The following is a 19,300-nucleotide window of genomic DNA, read 5'->3' on the forward strand; positions in this document are numbered from 1 at the left end:
CAATGCCACAACTACACACAATACTCCAACAACATGCCGTCCCCACTCTAATACACAATGCCACAACTACACACAATACTCCAACAACATGCCGTCCCCACTCCAACACACAATGCCACAACTACACACAATACTCCAACAACATGCCGTCCCCACTCCAACACACAATGCCACAACTACACACAATACTCCAACAACATGCCGTCCCCACTCTAATACACAATGCCACAACTACACACAATACTCCAACAACATGCCGTCCCCACTCCAACACACAATGCCACAACTACACACAATACTCCAACAACATGCCGTCCCCACTCCAACACACAATGCCACAACTACACACAATACTCCAACAACATGCCGTCCCCACTCCAACACACAATGCCACAACTACACACAATACTCCAACAACATGCCGTCCCCACTCCAATACACAATGCCACAGCTACACACAATACTCCAACAACATGCCGTCCCCACTCCAATACACAATGCCACAACTACACACAATACTCCAACAACATGCCGTCCCCACTTCAATACACAATGCCACAACTACACACAATACTCCAACAACATGCCGTCCCCACTCCAATACACAATGCCACAACTACACACAATACTCCAACAACATGCCGTCCCCACTCTAATACACAATGCCACAACTACACACAATACTCCAACAACATGCCGTCCCCACTCCAACACACAATGCCACAACTACACACAATACTCCAACAACATGCCGTCCCCACTCCAACACACAATGCCACAACTACACATAATACTCCAACAACATGCCGTCCCCACTCCAACACACAATGCCACAACTACACACAATACTCCAACAACATGCCGTCCCCACTCCAATACACAATGCCACAGCTACACACAATACTCCAACAACATGCCGTCCCCACTCCAATACACAATGCCACAACTACACACAATACTCCAACAACATGCCGTCCCCACTCCAATACACAATGCCACAACTACACACAATACTCCAACAACATGCCGTCCCCACTCCAATACACAATGCCACAACTACACACAATACTCCAACAACATGCCGTCCCCACTCCAACACACAATGCCACAGCTACACACAATACTCCAAAAACATGCCGTCCCCACTCCAACACACAATGCCACAACTACAGACAATACTCCAACAACATGCCGTCCCCACTCCAATACACAATGCCACAACTACACACAATACTCCAACAACGTGCCGTCCCCACTCCAATACACAATGCCACAGCTACACACAATACTCCAACAACATGCCGTCCCCACTCCAATACACAATGCCACAACTACACACAATACTCCAACAACATGCCGTCCCCACTCCAATACACAATGCCACAACTACACACAATACTCCAACAACATGCCGTCCCCACTCCAATACACAATGCCACAACTACACACAATACTCCAACAACATGCTGTCCCCACTCCAATACACAATGCCACAACTACACACAATACTCCAACAACATGCCGTCCCCACTCCAACACACAATGCCACAGCTACACACAATACTCCAACAACATGCTGTCCCCACTCCAATACACAATGCCCTAACTAAGCGTGTCAAACACTTTCTTCAACAATTGGCTAATTGGGGCAGCCGCTTAAATGAGCCAAAATGTCGTGGTTCCAATGTGTCCCAATTAACTGGAATTCAATGTACTTCAAACTCATGTTTCTGGATTACTAGATCAGTAGCTAAATCTGTGCATTACGATGAAAAGCCGAGGCCCCACCCAGTGAACAGCATTAAACGTTGGGAGTACTGAAATCCGTAAATCTAACCAACAGGATGTTATTTACTCACATTAAGTTCTCCAGGTGGTTCCTAGTAAATGTTCCACAAAGCCCAAGAGTTTCTCCGATTGTGTATTGGTACATGATTACATAGACTCTGCCACCTTTGAAATCGTACTGGACATGCACACCAGAAGCGCTCAGTATCTCCAGGAACATTGAAGATGCCAGGCGGACACTCAAGAAAGGGGCTACACAAAAAAGAAGTTAGGAATGAAAGTGGGAATCCGGTGGAATTTCTACATTGAAATGACAAAGAGAGACTCGGAATATTTTTGGAAGGAAAGATAAACGAAATGCTTCGGTAAATTGTTTTCCAATTCACAGAAGTTCTTATACTTTATTCCCCAAACACACTCCCCTTATAAGCACCATTGGAACTTTGAGCCGATGCCTTTTACACTTGTATTCATTTTTGGGATGTACATTAGCTATCCAACACAGTGTTTATTTCGCATCTTCAATCACAATTTTCTTTTTTTTTCTTTAGAACAACTTCAGTCATTGGAGTAAGAGTATTCCTAATGTGGTTGGAGAGCTCCTGAACTGAGATTAAGAACATGCGATTACTATCTGACTCGTTTAATTATGGTAAATTGCCACCCTCTTTTAATGAGGCATCTATTATTCTTTTATTAAAAAAGGGTAAAGACCCAACAGAGTGTTCCTCGTATAGGCCAATTTCTTTGCTTAATGTTGATGTTAAAATCTTGGCCAAAGTTTTGGCTTATAGATTAGAAACTGTTATTCCCTCTATTATTTCTGATGATCAAACTGGTTTTATTAAAAACCGTCTTCCTTTTTTTAATATTCAGCATTCATTTAACATTTTATATTCACCTTCAACTGGGATTCCTGAATGTGTTATTTCCCTCGATGCGGAGAAAGCATTTGATCGTATAGAGTGGAATTACCTTTTTGCAGTTTTAGAAAAATTTGACTTCGGTCGAAGTTTTATCTCTTGGGTCAAATTGCTGTATCTGTGTCCCACAGCCTCTGTTTTGACTAATTTTCAACAATCCCAGTTATTTAACCTCAAACGTGACACCCGTCACTTTAAGTCCCTTTAAGTCCCTTTAAGTCCCTTTCTCTTTGATTTGGTTATGGAACCTTTGGCGATAGCATTTCGAAGCTGTCCTGAATTGACCGTGATTTGGAGGGGGGGGGGTGTTGAGCATAAAGTTTCTCTTTATGCTGATGACTTATTACTTTTTCTTTCAACTCCGTCAACATCTTTACCTCCAATGTTCTCACTGCTTGATCAGTTTAGCCAGTTTTCTGGCTATAAACTTAATTTACATAAGAGCGAACTTTTCCCAATTAATAAAGAAGCACAAGGATTAACATTCCGTGATCTCCCTTTTAAAGTAGTTCATAATCAATTTACTTATCTTGGGGTTACAGTTACAAGGAAGTTTAAAGATCTTTTTCGTGAAAATTTTGCCAATCTTTTATATACTACAAAACAGAGTCTGTTACAATGGTCACCTCTATCTATGTCTTTGGTAGGTCATATTAATGTTGTTAAAATGTATGTTCTCCCTAAATTTTTATATTTATTTCAATCAATTCCAATTTTTATTCCTAAATCTTTTTTTGATTCCTTAGACTCTATTATTTTGTCATATCTGTGGAAGTATAAGTGTTCTAGAATTAATACAGTTTATCTCCAAAACTCTAAAAGAAGAGGGTGGTATGACCTTACCTAACTTTCATTTATATTATTGGGCAGCCAATATGCGTTGTGCTACCTTTTGGTCTTTTTTCCATGGCCAACCCGAGTGCCCTAATTGGGTGGCAATGGAGTTGAGTTCCACCAAAGATTTATCTATTTCTGCTCTTCTTGGCTTTGTACTCCCTAGTAGTTTGTCTAGATTGATTGTTAATCCTCTTGTTAGACACACTTTGCAAATATGGGCTCAGTTTAGGAAATTCTATGGTTTCTATGGTTGTTCCTTTTCTAGCCCTATCTTACATAATCACCTTTTTTTACCTACTATGTATGATTCAACATTCCATGATTGGTATAGGAAGGGCATTAGACATTTTGAATATCCTTTTATTGATAATCGCTTTGCATCTTTTCAACAGTTCTCTGCTAAGTTCAATCTGCCTAATGCTCATTTTTTTAGATATCTCCAAATTAGACACTTTATTAATCCTTTAATTCCTAATTTCCCTGAAATGCCTGAGAAAAATGTTATGGATTTATTTCTTTCTATTAACCCACTGGGTAAAGGTTTAATATCATTTATTCGTGATAAATTAGCATCCTTACGGCGTGCCCCTGTGGATAAAATTAGAATGGCTTGGGAGCAGGATTTAAATACCTCTTTATCTGATGAGACTTGGGACACGATTCTCAAATCGGTTAATTCAACCTCTCTTTGTGCTCGCCATTGCCTTTTACAGTTTAAGATTGTTCATAGAGCCCATGTCTAAATCTAAACTATCTCGATTTTACCCTAATATTAGTCCTCTTTGTGATAAATGCAAAAGGGGCGAGGCCTCTCTTATTCATATGTACTGGTTTTGTCCTAGCTTGGAGAAATTTTGGAAAGATGTCCTCATAACTTTATCTTATATTCTGAATCACCATCTAGAACCTAACCCTTTAACTGCTTTGTTCGGTTTTTTGGGTGAGACAGATTTACGTCTGAGTTCGACTAAGTGTCGAATATTATCTTTTGCTTCTCTCCTGGCTAGAAGTTTAATCCTCCTTAGATGGAGAGATGTTGCCCTGCCCACGCATGCTCAATGGCTTAATGATATTATGTCCTGCTTAGACCTTGAAAAAATTCATTATTCAGTTCTTAATTCGGATACAAAGTTCCATAAGGTCTGGGGACTTCCTTGCTGGCAACACACGGAAAGTCAGGTTAAACTGCAGAGGATGGGGAGGAAGGTCTGGACCCTGCAGACTCGCCGGTGTGTGGACACACCCTGGTACTCATGAACCAGACACCCAGCTATAGGTAAATAGCCCCACTACCTCAGGAGAGGTGAAGGCTGTGGGAGTAAACTCAAACAGAGTGGAGCACTAAGATGGCTGGACGTCTCTTAACATCCTTCCAGCAGCTCCTGCAGCCAAGCTGGTGCCAAGCGTATTGCTTCATAAGCTTTCCTTTGGATTACACAGGTGAGGCCAAGAAGGGGATGATGACTGGACATCTCAGGACCTCCAAACCTTCCACCCAGGCTTGTGATGAAGACCATCATCACCCAGTGCTTGAGATAGGCGGATGCCAACCAACCCCAGCCTAATCACAGGACAACTTACTATGACCAATTAACCCGCTAACCAGTACGTCTTTGGACTGTGGGAGGAAACTGGAGCACCCGGAAGAAACCCACGTGGTGATAGGAAGGACAGACAAACTTCTTCCACTTGGTGCCTGAATTGAACTCCAAACTCTGACACTCGGAGCTGAAATAGCGTTGTGCTAACCGCTACACTACCGTGGCAAAGCAAGCTGAGCCTACCTCACTGATGGATTACGCATATCAGGACAAAATCAAGTTAGAGACAGTAGAGATTGCAGATACTGGAATCCGGAGCAAAAAAACTACTTGCTGGAAGAACTCAATGGGTTGAACTGCATCTTTGTGATGAAAAGAAATTGTTGATGTTTTGGGTCAAATCCCTTCATTGGGATTAGGAATCTAATTACCTAACGTTGCAGAATTTCATACTTGCAAAATTCCAGGAAGCTGCAAGGTGTGGACAAATGATGAGGTGCCACTCCCCAAGCGTTGGACTTCACTGTGGCAGTACTGGAAGTCACAGACCAATAAATCAGAATGGGAAAGGGATGGGAAATTAACGTGACAGGGAAGGGGAAGCTGAGGGTCACCTCTATGGACTGGGCACAGCTAACAAAATGATCTCCCAATCTGTGTTTGGTTTCTCCAGTAAGGACTGCATTGTGAACACTGCATTGCACTAGTTTGGAAACAGTGCACGTAATGGTGCCTCTCCTGGAGAGACTGTTTGGTGGGAAGGGAGGAGGTGAAAGGACAGGTGTTCCATCATCAGGGAAGTGTTGTTTGAAGGGAAGTGCTTGTGGAAAATGGTACTATTGAACATAGTGAGGAAGAGGAAATGTAAATATTATATGAGAGACATGGAGATAAAGGTCTGAACTCACCTTGATGCTCTTGTTGAAGTGATAGAGTAATAGAGCAGGGAAACAGGCTATTCAACCCATCTAGCCCATGCCAACCAAGATAGACCCATGACCCTGCTTTGGGTCTATATCCCTCTAAACCGGGGGTTTCCAGCTCTTTTAATGCAATGGATCCTTACCATTAACTGAGGGGTCCATGGGGTATAAGATATAGGAGCAGAATTAGGACATTTGGCCTGTTGAGTCTACTCTACTATTTTATCATGGTTGTTCCAATTTTCCCCTCACCCCCCATCTCCTGCCTTCACCCCATATTCTTCCCTGCCCTGATCATTCAAGTATCTAGCAATCTCTGCCTTAAACATACATAAAAACTTGGCTGCCTGTGGCAAAAATTCCATGGATTCACCCCTCTGGCTTTATAAAGTCTCAATATTACATCCTTGCTTTTATACTCTAGCCCTCTTGAAATGAATGCCAACAGTGCATTTGCCTTCCTTCTTATACCAACTCCTTAGCCACGTATTAAATTCTGGCCTCACTGGCACGTTGTATGTGTAGCAATCCTGGAGGCCCTGCCCTTTAACTTAGCACATAACTCCCTGGCCGAAACCCATCACTCGTCCTGACCATGTCATCTGTACCTACGTGGACCACGGCTTCTGGCTGCTCACCCTCCCAGTTAACAATGATGAGCACTCGATCTGAGATATCTGAACCCTGGCACCTGGGAAGCAACATACCATTCGGGAATCTTGTTCTCGCCCAGAGGTAGGAATGACTTCATAGGAAGTCATTCCTACCAGTGGCCATTAAACTTTACAACTCCTCCCTTGGAGTGTCAGACACCCTGGACTTATTTCCACTTGGCATGATTAACATTATTATTTAATTATTTATGGTTTTATTTTGCTATATTTCTACACTATTCTTGGTTGGTGTGGCTGTAACGAAACCTAATTTCCCCGTGGAATCAATAAAGTATGTCTGTCTGTCTGTCTGTCTGAGAACCTCCTGCCTCTTCCTCTAACTGATGAATCCCCTATCACCACAGCGACCTCAGATTGGAAGTCCCTGCTCTGAACCTTCAATATTCATGTACATTTTAAATGTTTTTAATATACCTGCCTCATTTACTTCCTCTGGCAGCTTTTTCCATATACTGACCACTCCCTGCATGAGGTATCACCCCCTCACCTTAACCCTGTGCCCTCTAGTTCTCTGATTTATCAACCCTGGGAGAAAGAGTGTGTGTTCACCCTGTCTATGTCCCTCATAATTGTATACCCCTGGCTAAGTTCAAACCTTCTTCTCCTATGCATATTCTCTCTCCAGTCTACCTCTCTCGCTACAATCTCTGAAACCTATTCTAGTGTGATTTGCTGCTCACAGACACGAGAACTTGCAAGAACTCTTGTATAATCCTCAGCCTAGTACGGAAGCACCAATGCCCTTGAATGGAAGGTGGTTCAGAAAGTAGCAGGTACGGCTCAGTCCGTCACTGGTGAAGTTCTCCCCACACTGAGCACAACCACTCAGATCTTTGTCGCAAGAAAGCAGCCTTCATCATCAAGGACCCCAGCACCCAGGTCATGCTCTCTTCTCACTGCTGACATCAAGAAATGGTACAGGAGCCTTAGGACCCACACCACCAGGGTCAGGAACAGTTATTGCCTTCAACCATCAGGGAGGAGGTACAGGAGCCTCAGGACCCACACCACCAGGTTCAGGAACAGTTACTGCTCTTCACCTGTCAGGGAGGAGGTGCAGGAGCCTCAGGACCCACACCACCAGGTTCAGGAACAGTTACTGCTCTTCACCTGTCAGGGAGGAGGTACAGGAGCCTCAGGACCCACACCACCAGGTTCAGGAGCAGTTACTGCTCTTCACCTGTCAGGGAGGAGGTACAGGAGCCTCAGGACCCACACCACCAGGTTCAGGAACAGTTACTGTCCTTCACCTGTCAGGCTCTTCAACTCAAGTGGATAATTTCACTCAACTTCACTCGCCCCATCGCTGAAATCTTCCCACAGCCTATGGGCTCACTTTCAAGGACTTTTCATCTCATGTTCTTGATATTTGTTATTATTATTTCTTTCTTTTTGTATTTGCACAGTTTGTTGTCTTCCTCACTCCGGTTGAATGCCCATGTTGGGGGCAGGCCTTTCATTGATTCTGTTATGGAGACTATTCTATAGGTTTACTGTGAATGCCCACAAGAAAATTCCAAATCACACATTTTAATCTGCGGAGATGGGGAATTTACCTGCCTCGTAGACATAGGGAAGCCCAATCTCTTTCTGTCCAAGAAGGACACGGCCAGTTTTGGTCATCTTAATTGATATTCCAAGCTTCTTGATTGCTAGAATTATGTATTCAATACAGTTACCATTCTCAGCCTAAGGAAAACAAAACTTCAGATTAGGCTCAGCAACAGGTCTGTGGCAGCATGCGTACACAACTGTACATCTCTCCCCTGAGCGTTTTCAGCTCCAATCAGAATACAGGTCTGTGGCAGCATGCGTACACAACTGTACATCTCTCCCCTGAGCGTTTTCAGCTCCAATCAGAATACAGGTCTGTGGCAGCATGCGTACACAACTGTACATCTCTCCCCTGAGCGTTTTCAGCTCCAATCAGAATACAGGTCTGTGGCAGCATGCGTACACAACTGTACATCTCTCCCCTGAGCGTTTTCAGCTCCAATCAGAATACAGGTCTGTGGCAGCATGCGTACACAACTGTACATCTCTCCCCTGAGCGTTTTCAGCTCCAATCAGAATACAGGTCTGTGGCAGCATGCGTACACAACTGTACATCTCTCCCCTGAGCGTTTTCAGCTCCAATCAGAATACAGGTCTGTGGCAGCATGCGTACACAACTGTACATCTCTCCCCTGAGCGTTTTCAGCTCCAATCAGAATACAGGTCTGTGGCAGCATGCGTACACAACTGTACATCTCTCCCCTGAGCGTTTTCAGCTCCAATCAGAATACAGGTCTGTGGCAGCATGCGTACACAACTGTACATCTCTCCCCTGAGCGTTTTCAGCTCCAATCAGAATACAGGTCTGTGGCAGCATGCGTACACAACTGTACATCTCTCCCCTGAGCGTTTTCAGCTTCAATCAGAATCACTTCCAGTTCAACATTTACAGCTGTAGAAGTCCTTCAACTGTCAAACTTCAATGCACACTTAACAAACTTCCTCTAATACCATAAGCATTTACCTTTACACCAGATTTTTTCTGTAGCGTTTTGCCAAACGACTTCTGCAAGTCTACACTACATCTACAGGTTCCTCTCCAGCTCCTTGGCTTGTACCATATGTTTCCATATGTTGGCAAACCCTCAGTCTCAATCACCTCCAGTAATTCTGCAGTTTTAAATATAGAGCACTACAGCCCCATACAGGCCCTTTCGCCCACCATGTCCTGCCAGTCTTTTAATCAAGATCTATCTAACACTTCCCTCCCAGATAGCCCTCCATTTTTCTAACATCATCTGCCTGTCGAAGAGTTTCTCTACCACCACTGGCCGGGATGTTTCACACACCTCCCACGCTCTGTGTAAACAAACTACCTCATCGGCCTCGCACCTGTCCTCCATGTGTGGCCAGAGGTGAAGCAAAAGTCTCTGAAAGGGCAGGCCCAGCTTCTTCTCCAATTTTCCACATCAGGTCTGGACTTCTCCTCCGGTCAGAAGTTCCATTCTCCTCCGCAGACGGTGCCTGACCCCCTGTTGCAGTAGGGAGCACCGCTGTTCCCCACCCCAGTGGTGCAATTACGTATCACTGCAAAGTTAAGTACTGAGGGAGGGGAACGATTTATTATTCAATACTGTGGAAGGATGTCTGCCTTCCACTTGGAACCTCTCGGTGCAGCAAAACTTGCTCTTTGCAACCCGGATGTTCAAAATAATTTAACGGAAGTGCTGGAACTCATAAAGCAATTGGTAGAATTAAGGACCCAACCCTGTCCCCTCCCCCAACATCATCCAGGCCATGCCCTCTTCCCATTGCTACCATCAGGAAGGAGGTGCAGGAACTCGATTTCACACACTCAAAGTTTCAGACACAGCTTCTTCCCCTCCGCCAACAGATTTCTGAATGGACAGTGAACCCATGAACACTACCTCATTTATTTCTTTCTTTTGTTGTCTTTTTGTGCTGCTTATTATTATAATTTTTCTTATATATTTCTTATTGTAATTCATAAATTTTCTTTTATTGTGTATTGCAATGTACCGCTGCCACAAAACAACAATCTTTACAGCATATGCCAGTCCAGTGAAATTAAAACTGATTCTGTTTCTGAAACTAATCATACTCGATGTAGTGAAAGTTTTCACATCCACAGAACACAAGGAAAGGTCAAATACATTGTGGCAAAGAATGCAACATCAGGCAGACCTCACTCTTGCATAAAGGTGACATGCTTGTGCATAATTTTGTCAGAAAAGTTCAATGCGGCAGGCTGAGTCGATGAGGTAGGTCAAGGGAGTTGAATCAATAAGGGTGAGGCAGGTGGGGGGGGTGATGAGGCAGGCCGAGGCAGGTGGGAGCGATGAGGTAGGCTGAGGCAGGTGGGAGCAATGAGGCAGGCTGAGGCAGGTGGGAGCGATGAGGTAGGCTGAGGCAGGTGGGGGGTGATGAGGTAGGCCGAGGCAGGTGGGAGCAATGAGGCAGGCTGAGGCAGGTGGGAGCGATGAGGTAGGCTGAGGCAGGTGGGAGCAATGAGGCAGGCTGAGGCAGGTGGGAGCAATGAGGCAGGCTGAGGCAGGTGGGAGCAATGAGGTAGGCTGAGGCAGGTGGGGGGTGATGAGGTAGGCCGAGGCAGGTGGGAGCAATGAGGTAGGCTGAGGCAGGTGGGAGCAATGAGGCAGGCTGAGGCAGGTGGGAGCGATGAGGCAGGCTGAGGCAGGTGGGAGCAATGAGGTAGGCTGAGGCAGGTGGGGGGTGATGAGGTAGGCTGAGGCAGGTGGGAGCGATGAGGCAGGCTGAGGCAGAACTGGGAAGAAAGGGGTTGGAGGATGTATATAAGGCAAGGAATCTCTTGCTTTAAATGAATGAAATCACATAATAGAGCAGATTCAATGGGCCAAATAGCCCATTTCTTACTCTTTTGTTTAAAATGTTCCACGCCCTCTTCTCACCTTTTGACATGTGTTTGTGCCAATGTAGATGACAAATGCATCAGCTTTCACTAAGATATGAACACATCCACCATAGAAATAGTACTGAAGTCCATCGAAGGTCGTGATGTACTGACTACCCGTGACCGAACAAACCACTGCAAGATAATAAGAAACAGGAGAATCGTTATGTGAAATTACAAGGAAGCTGCAATCACAGGTAGTTTGAAATAAAATGAATCATACAGTAAGATGCCCAACGAGTCCATGCCTACCACGATATGCACACACCCCCCAAGACAATTCCAATTTCCTGCATTTGGCTCATAAAAAAGTAACACACACAGAATGCTGGAGCAACTCAACAGGTCAGGCAGCATCTATGGAGATGAGCAAGCAGTCAACGTCTTGGGCTGAGACCCTTCTTCAGGACTGGAAACCAAGGGCCAGAATAAGAAGGTGGCGGGGAGGGAAGAAGTGTAAGTTAGAAGGTGATAGGTGAAGTAAGAAGCTGGGAGGTGAAAGGTGGAAAAGGTAAAGGGCTGAAGAAGGAGGAATCTGATAGGAGAGGGAAGTGAACCATGGGAGAAAGGGAAGCAGGAGGGGCAGTGGGGGAGGTGAGAGGCAGGTGAGAAGAGATAAGAGGCCATAGTGGGGAATAGATGAAGAGGAGAGGGTGGAGGGATCAGTGGAAGTTTATACCATCAGGTTGGAGGCTACCTAGATAGATTATGAAGTGTTGCTCCTCAAGCCTAAGTGTGGCCTCATCATGGCAGAAGAGGAAGCCAAGGCCTATCTGAAATGACGATATAACACTTGCCTCAACATCCTTTGCCTCCTTCCAGCTACTCAGCACCCTCTGCATGAGAAAGTTGCCCCTCTTCTCACCCAATCTATGACGCTAGTTTTGGACTCCCCTATTCTGGAGGAAAGACGTTACTATCTTAGGTACTTCAAAACAAAAGAGGAAGTCACTGGTTCTGTCTTTCTGAGAGCGATTAACTGACTAGATTGCTACCATTATTAGTAATCAGAGTCTGAAGAAAGTGCAAACGTTACCTGGGCAATCTGACTCACTGCATTCCAACTGTCCAGCGTAGCAATCACTGCAGAGGAAAACCAATGCATCGCATCAGAAGGACAAATGAAGAAGAGATCTAATTAAGTTAATGAGTTGTGTGTTACTATTGTTTGAAAACCACTGATCTTTCGTGTTCTATTTTTATAACCATTTAAGAAACTTCAGGAGCCTCAGGACCCACACCAGCAGGTTCAGGAACAGTCATCGACCATCAGGCTCCTGAACCAAAAGGGATAACTTCGTTCACCCCAACACGGAACTGTTCCCAAAACCCATGGACTCACTTTCAATATCTCTTCATCTCATGTTTTTGATCATTATTGCTCGCTTGCTGGATTGGTTATTTATTTATTGATTGATCGGTTCGGTCGGTTGATTTATTTATTTATTTATTTTTGGGTTGGCACAGTTTGGTGTCATTTGCACATTGGTTGTTCGTCCGCCCTGTCGGCTGTGGTCTCGTTGATTCCATTGTGATTCTTGGATTTACTGTGCATGCTGCGTGAAAAGGAATCTCAGGGTTGGATATGGTGACATATTTGTACTTAGATAATAAATCTGCTTTGAACTTCGAATGATTCCCCTTAATTGCTCACATTTAACACTGGTTAAATGCTGCAATACAATACAATCTCACACTGTGCTGGTCAGATTTATAAACATTAATCTCCACGTCCATTTCAACAGCACATTTTGAGAATTAATGCTTTCTCCATTATCTGCTGTAGTGGATAAATTTACCATCCAGCAATTAAATACTTGCAGAGATCTTTTCCAGTGATGATGATTTTTTTATAAGTGAAAAATATTTCAAAAAATAATTACAATAGACACAGCAAATATTGTGAAAATAACAATGGCTGCACGTAACAAAAACAGTTTGATATTTGTGATACCCTCTGAGAACACTCAGTCCACACTATGATATTCAGGATCTGCCAGGACAGACTATCCCTTTCTTTCTTTCTCAATATTTTTATTATAATTAATAATGTGGACAAAATACAAATGATATATTAATAAAAAAATTACAAACATACAAATTCCATTACAGATGAAAAAAGACATAAACAATAGTTACAGTATAAATGGGTTTACCAAGACATAAACCATACAGTATATGTATGAACATGGTAAGTCTAGATATTTCATAATATATGATATAAAAAATCAGAAAAAAGAAAAAAATATATATATAATGCAAAATTAACTAATCTACTAATCTAATGACTAATAAAGAAGAAAAAAGAAGCCAAAAAAAAAGAAACGTTGGGAGAAAAAAAGGGTTGTTTATAATATCTCACAAGAATAAATAATCATCAATGCTGTCACTTCCGGTCCTCTCAACATACATAAGCTAAAAGCTGGGAAGTCAAATGAACTTGGAACGGGGTCATATTACATCATATGAAAGTATTGAATAAATGGTCTCCATATCTTTTCAAATTTAATAGAAGTATCAAAAACAGCACTTCTAATTTTTTCTAAATTTAAACATAACATAGTTTGAGAGAACCAATTAAATACAGTGGGAGGGTTAATTTCCTTCCAATTCAACAATATAGATCTTCTAGCCATCAGAGTTAGAAATGCAATCATTCGACGGGCTGAAGAAGATAAATGCTGTGAATCTAACATTGGTAAACCAAAAATTGCGGTAATAGGATGAGGTTGTAAATCAATATTCAAAACCGCAGAAATAATATCAAAAATATCTTTCCAATATTTTTTCAAAAGCAGACATGACCAAAACACATGAGTTAAAGACGTGATTTCCGATTGACATCTATCACAAATAGGATTTATATAAGAGTAAAAATGAGCTAATTTATCCTTGGCCATATGGGCCCTATGTACAACCTTAAATTGTATTAGTGAATGTTTGGCACATATCGATGATGTATTAACTAATTGAAGAATTCTATCCCAATTCTCACTAGGAATAATAAGGTTAAGCTCTCTTTCCCAATCCTTTTTGGTCTTATAAAGGGGCTCTGAACGTATCTTCATAATTATATTATAAAGTTTTGAAATAAGCCCTTTTTGAAAAGGGTCTAATTCAAACAAACTCTCCAAAGTATCTGAAGGCACAAAATTTGGAAACGTAGGGAGTACAGAACTTAAAAAATGTCTAATCTGTAAATATCTAAAAAAATGAAATCTAGGCAAGTTATATTTGTTGGATAATTGCTCAAAAGACATAAAACAATTGTCCAAAAATAAATCAGAAAATCTTAGCAATCCTTTAGTTTTCCAAGCCAAATAAGCTTGATCTATAGGACAGACTATCCCATCATTGCTTTTCATATAAAACTGATGCCAAGGGCAAAGCACAAGCTATAAATAGACTACTCATTGCACGTTTCCTGAACCCGATGAATACAGCTTACCATTTAAAACAATGCAACTGCACACTCTTTCCACTTTCAAACTCTTGTCCATCATACAAACACGGACAGTCTTCAGGCTGGATGCACTTCCCACGGTAAGAAATTAAACCTGGACACAAGTATTCATAACGGGTTATCAGCATGAAAATACTATCCGCGGTGATGCACGACACATTGGCTGGTCAGCTGAAGTGATGTACCAAGTGAGGGCAAGTCTGAGAGGCTGGGGGAAGGACGGGTCCCAGAGCTGCCCAGTCCCGGGGTTAGTCCGTGAATGTGAGTGGGTGGGAGGGTGGGAAAGGGGCTTGCTTTGATGTTGCTACTGCGTGTGCTGTTCTGCTGAGCATTGTGGGCATACTACGTTGGTGTCAGAATAGATGGCACTTCCTGCTGGCTGCCTCCATCCCATCTCTGGGTGTTAATGTATATGATACATGTCACTCTATGTCTTGATATACACAAATAAAACTGAATCTGAATCTAAATTTCATCATAAAATGGAAAATGTTGAAACATGAAGAAAGAGGGTCAATGAACTTTCTGGCAAAATGTTTCGCTCTCCGCAGATGCTGCCCAACCTGCTGAATATTTACTGAATTTGTGTTTCTTTTTTTGCTTTTTACTTGTATTCATGATATTTCCAATTCCCATTCCCATTCCAATATGTCGGAACAAGACTTCCTCTCGTGCCACGATGAGGCCACTGTCAGGATGGAGGAGCAACACCTTATATTCTGTCTGGGCAGCCTCCAAAATGGGCATGAATATTGATTTCTTCTTACAGTAAAAGTATTTATCCTCCCCTCTCCTCTTCTTCTATCCCCCACTCTGGCCTCTTGCCTCTTCTCAAATGACTATTACCTCCCCCGGTTCCCTTCCTCCTTCCCCTTCTCTATGGTCCACTCTCTTCTCTTATCTGATTACTTCCTCTCCAGCCTTTGATCTTTCCTACTCACCAGACTTCACCTATCACCTTCTACCACTTTTTTATTCTGACATCTTCCTCCTTCCTTTCCAGTCCTAAAGAAGGGTCTCAGCTCAAAGTGTTCACTATTTATTCATTTCCATAGGTGTTGCCTGTCCTTAATGGGCATCAGTCTTTGCATCAGTCTTCACTGTGGAAGGACTACCTCTGTGCCAGAGGTCTGTGAGTGTCAGGGAGCAGGAGTGAGTACCATTGCTATTACAAAGGAAAAAGTGTCAGGCAAACTCAAAGTCTTAAGGTGGATAAGTCACCTGGACCAGATGGACTACATCCCAGAGTCCTGACAGGGGTTGCTGAAGAGATAACGGATGTATTGGTCATGATCTTTCAAGAATCACTTGATTCTGGCATGGTCCCGGAGGACTGGAAGATTGCAAATGTCACTCCACTCTTTAAGAAGGGAGGAAGATAAAAGAAAGGAAATTATAGCCAGTTAGCCCAAACTCAGTGGTTGGGGAAGTGTTGGAGTCTATTATTAAGGATGAGGTTTTAAGGTACTTGGAGACTAATGATGAAATAAATCAAAGTCAGCATGGTTTTTGTGAAGGGAAATCTTGCCTGACAAATCTGTTAAGAGTTCTTTGAGGAAGTAACAAGCAGGGTGGACAAAGGAGAGGCTGTGGATGCTATTTACTTGGATTTTCAGAAGGTATTTGATAAGGTGCTGCATATGAGGCTGCTTAACAAAATAAAATCCTGTGGCATTACAGGAAAGATACTGGCACGGATAGAGGAATGGCTGACAGGCAGGAGGCAGTGAGTGGGGGAAAAAAGGGCCTCTTCTGGTTGGTTATCCACAACCGGTGGTGTTCCTTAGGGGTCAGTATTGGAACCGGTACTTTTCACATTGTTTGTTAATGATTTGCATAATGGAATTTGTGGCTTTGTTGCAAAGTTTGCGGATGATACGAAGATAGGTGGAGGGGTAGGTGGTGCTGAGGAAGCTATGCGATTGCAGCAGGACCTGGACAAATTGGAAGAATGGGCAAAAGAGTGGCAGATGGAATGCAATGTTGGAAAATGTATGTTAATGCATTTGGTACAAGGAGCATCAGTGTGGACTATTATCTAAATGGGGAGAAGGTTCAAACATCAGAGGTGCAGAGGGACTTAGGAGTCCTTGAACAAGACTCTGAGAAGGTTAATTTACAGGTCAAGTCTGTGGTAAAGAAGGCAAATGCAATGTTGGCATTCATTTCAAGGGGAATAGCATATAAAAGCAAGGAGATAATGCTGAGGCTTTATAAGACACTAGTCAGGCTGCAATTGGAATATTGTCAACAGTTTAGGGCCCCATATCACAGAAAGGATGTGTTGTAATTGGAGAGAGTCCAGAGGAAGTTCACAAGGATGGTTCCAGGAATGAAGGAGTTAACATATAAGGAGCATTTGGCAGTTTTGGGCCTGTAATCACTGGAATTTAGAAGAACGTGGGGGGATCTCATTGAAACCTACTGAATGTTGAAAGGACTAGATAGGGTGGATGTGGAGAGGATGTTCCTAATGGTGGGGGTATCCAGAACTTGAAGACACAACTCAATTCAATTCACTGTCTCAAAACTGAGGGGCAACCATTTAGAACAGAGGTAAGGAGGAATTTTCTTGGGGAGTGGTGAATCAGTGGAATGCTCTGCCACAGTCTGCCATGGCGGTCAAGTCCGTGGGTATATTTATGGTGGAAGTTGATCATTTCCTGATCGGCCAGGGCATCAAAGGATATGGCGAGAAGGCAGATTTTTGGGTTGGGTGGGGTCCCGAATCAGTCATGATGGAAAGGCAGAGCAGAATCAATGGGCTGAATGGCCTCACTGCTACTATGTCTTGTGGTCCTATGGCCCTGCTGAGTTCCTCCTGCATTTTGTGTGCGTTTCTATGTTTATGCCTCTCAGTTTTATAAACTTCTGTCAGATTTCCCTGTAGCACCTGATATTTTAGAGAAAGCAAGCTAACTCTCTGTGATCCCAAGATTTCTTTGTACAACAGTGTTCCCAAGAATTCTGCTTGCCTTCTGAATCTCAGAGCCCTGCAAAATGTCGCCATGGAGCTTTATTGTCCAAGAAAAAATAAACAACTTCACACTTTGTCCCATAATACTATATACAGTATACCAAAGCTTTGCCCACTCACTGAGCCTATCTATATCCCTTAACAGCTCCTTCTGTACTCCTTGCAGCCTATCATTGCTGCATGTGGGATCACCAAATTTCACAGCCATACATTTGGCACATTATTCAAATCTAACTTATAATTTTTAACATTTCGAGGGTCTGGCCCAATCCCTGTGGCACACATCTCACTATACATGTCTATCCAAAAATATGGCCCATTTGTGTCTATTCTTTGTTTGATCTAAAGCTGAGATGAGGCCTGAGATCACCTAGACAGATTATGCCTGACTTTTGCCCGATATATTGCCTCACTGTTTGATCAAGATTTCCCTTCCCCGGCTCTCCCAGTGTAGCTCTCTTCTATTGCAATAATAATAATAAATAATCAAACCCATTCTCTGACATATTTTTCATATCAACTCTCTCTTCCAGCCATTCTACAGCTACTGCTCTGCCAGTAACTTGGGAACCTCATCACTGAAATATCGACTCATGATATATTACCATTCCAATAATGTCAATAGTTGGGAAAGGTTATAGAATTTGTCAGACGATATCTGAGGAGATTTCAGCTTGATATTACCTCATAAATAACAAGACATTCATTACCACACATACAGTATTTACCAGTTTGGGAATAGATACTACATATCAATAGTATCTATTGGAGGTGAGAGCATCATTGGTGGTATCTACAGGAGGTGAGGAAATCGTTGGTGGTATCAATGGGGGGTGAGGGAACCGTTTGTGGTATCTACAGGGGGTGAGGGAACCGTTGGTGGTACCTACAGGAGGTGAGGGAACTAGTGGTGGTATCTACAGGAGGTGTCTGAAAAGAGGATGCTGTCCTGGTGTCTGAAAAGAGGATGCTGTCCAAGTTGCATGCCATCTTGGATAATGTCTCCCATCCAGTCCATAATGTACTGGTTAGGCACAGGAGTACATTCAGCCAGACACTCATTCCACCGAGATGCAACACTGAGCGTCATAGGAAGTCATTCCTACCTGTGGCCATCAAACTTTACAACTCCTCCCTCAGAATGTCAGACACCCTGAGCCAATAGGCTGGTCCTGGACTTATTTCCACTTGGCATTATTTACTCGCTTTTATTTAATTATTTATGGTTTTATATTGCTATATCTCTACACTATTCTTGGTTGGTGTGACTGTAACGAAACCCAATTTCCCTCGGGATCAATAAAATATGTCTGTCTGTCTGTGAGGGAACGACTGTTGGTGGTACCTACAGGAGGTGAGGGAATGAACCATATCACTGGAACACCCACCATCAGCAGTGTCTCCAGGAGGTGAGGGAACCAACAACATCACTGGAATACCCACCATTGGTATTATCTACAGGAGGTAACACATGCAAAATGCTGGAGGAACTCAGCAGGCTAGGCAGCATCAATGGAAAAGAGTGAACAGTCAACATTTCAGGCTGAGACCCTTCATCAGGACTGCTGAGTTCCTGAATGTTGCTTTGGATTTCTAGCATCTGCAGATTTTCTCCTGATTGTTTATCTACAGGAGGTGCTGCCTCAAGAACACCATCGGGCGTCAGAGCTCGCCACCATGCAGGCCTTGCCATTTTCTCAGGCAGAAGGCGTAGGAGCCCGAGTCCCTCA

At 43.1% G+C, this 19,300-nt stretch overlaps 1 protein-coding gene across 1 annotated transcript in view; it reads right to left on the reverse strand.

The window, feature by feature from the left end:
- LOC132396509 (otogelin-like protein) overlaps positions 1 to 19,300 on the reverse strand; it is a 350,978-nt gene that overhangs the window by 209,684 nt on the left and 121,994 nt on the right. The window contains exons 12-16 of the mRNA XM_059974091.1: positions 14,579 to 14,687; positions 12,167 to 12,213; positions 11,129 to 11,265; positions 8,243 to 8,375; positions 1,860 to 2,040 (exon numbers count right to left, since the gene is read on the reverse strand). Coding sequence (XP_059830074.1) covers positions 1,860 to 2,040; positions 8,243 to 8,375; positions 11,129 to 11,265; positions 12,167 to 12,213; positions 14,579 to 14,687 — 607 coding nt within the window. The remainder of the gene's footprint in view (positions 1 to 1,859; positions 2,041 to 8,242; positions 8,376 to 11,128; positions 11,266 to 12,166; positions 12,214 to 14,578; positions 14,688 to 19,300) is intronic.

This window comes from Hypanus sabinus, chromosome 7 (genome assembly GCF_030144855.1).
Source record: "Hypanus sabinus isolate sHypSab1 chromosome 7, sHypSab1.hap1, whole genome shotgun sequence".
NCBI lineage: Eukaryota > Metazoa > Chordata > Chondrichthyes > Myliobatiformes > Dasyatidae > Hypanus > Hypanus sabinus.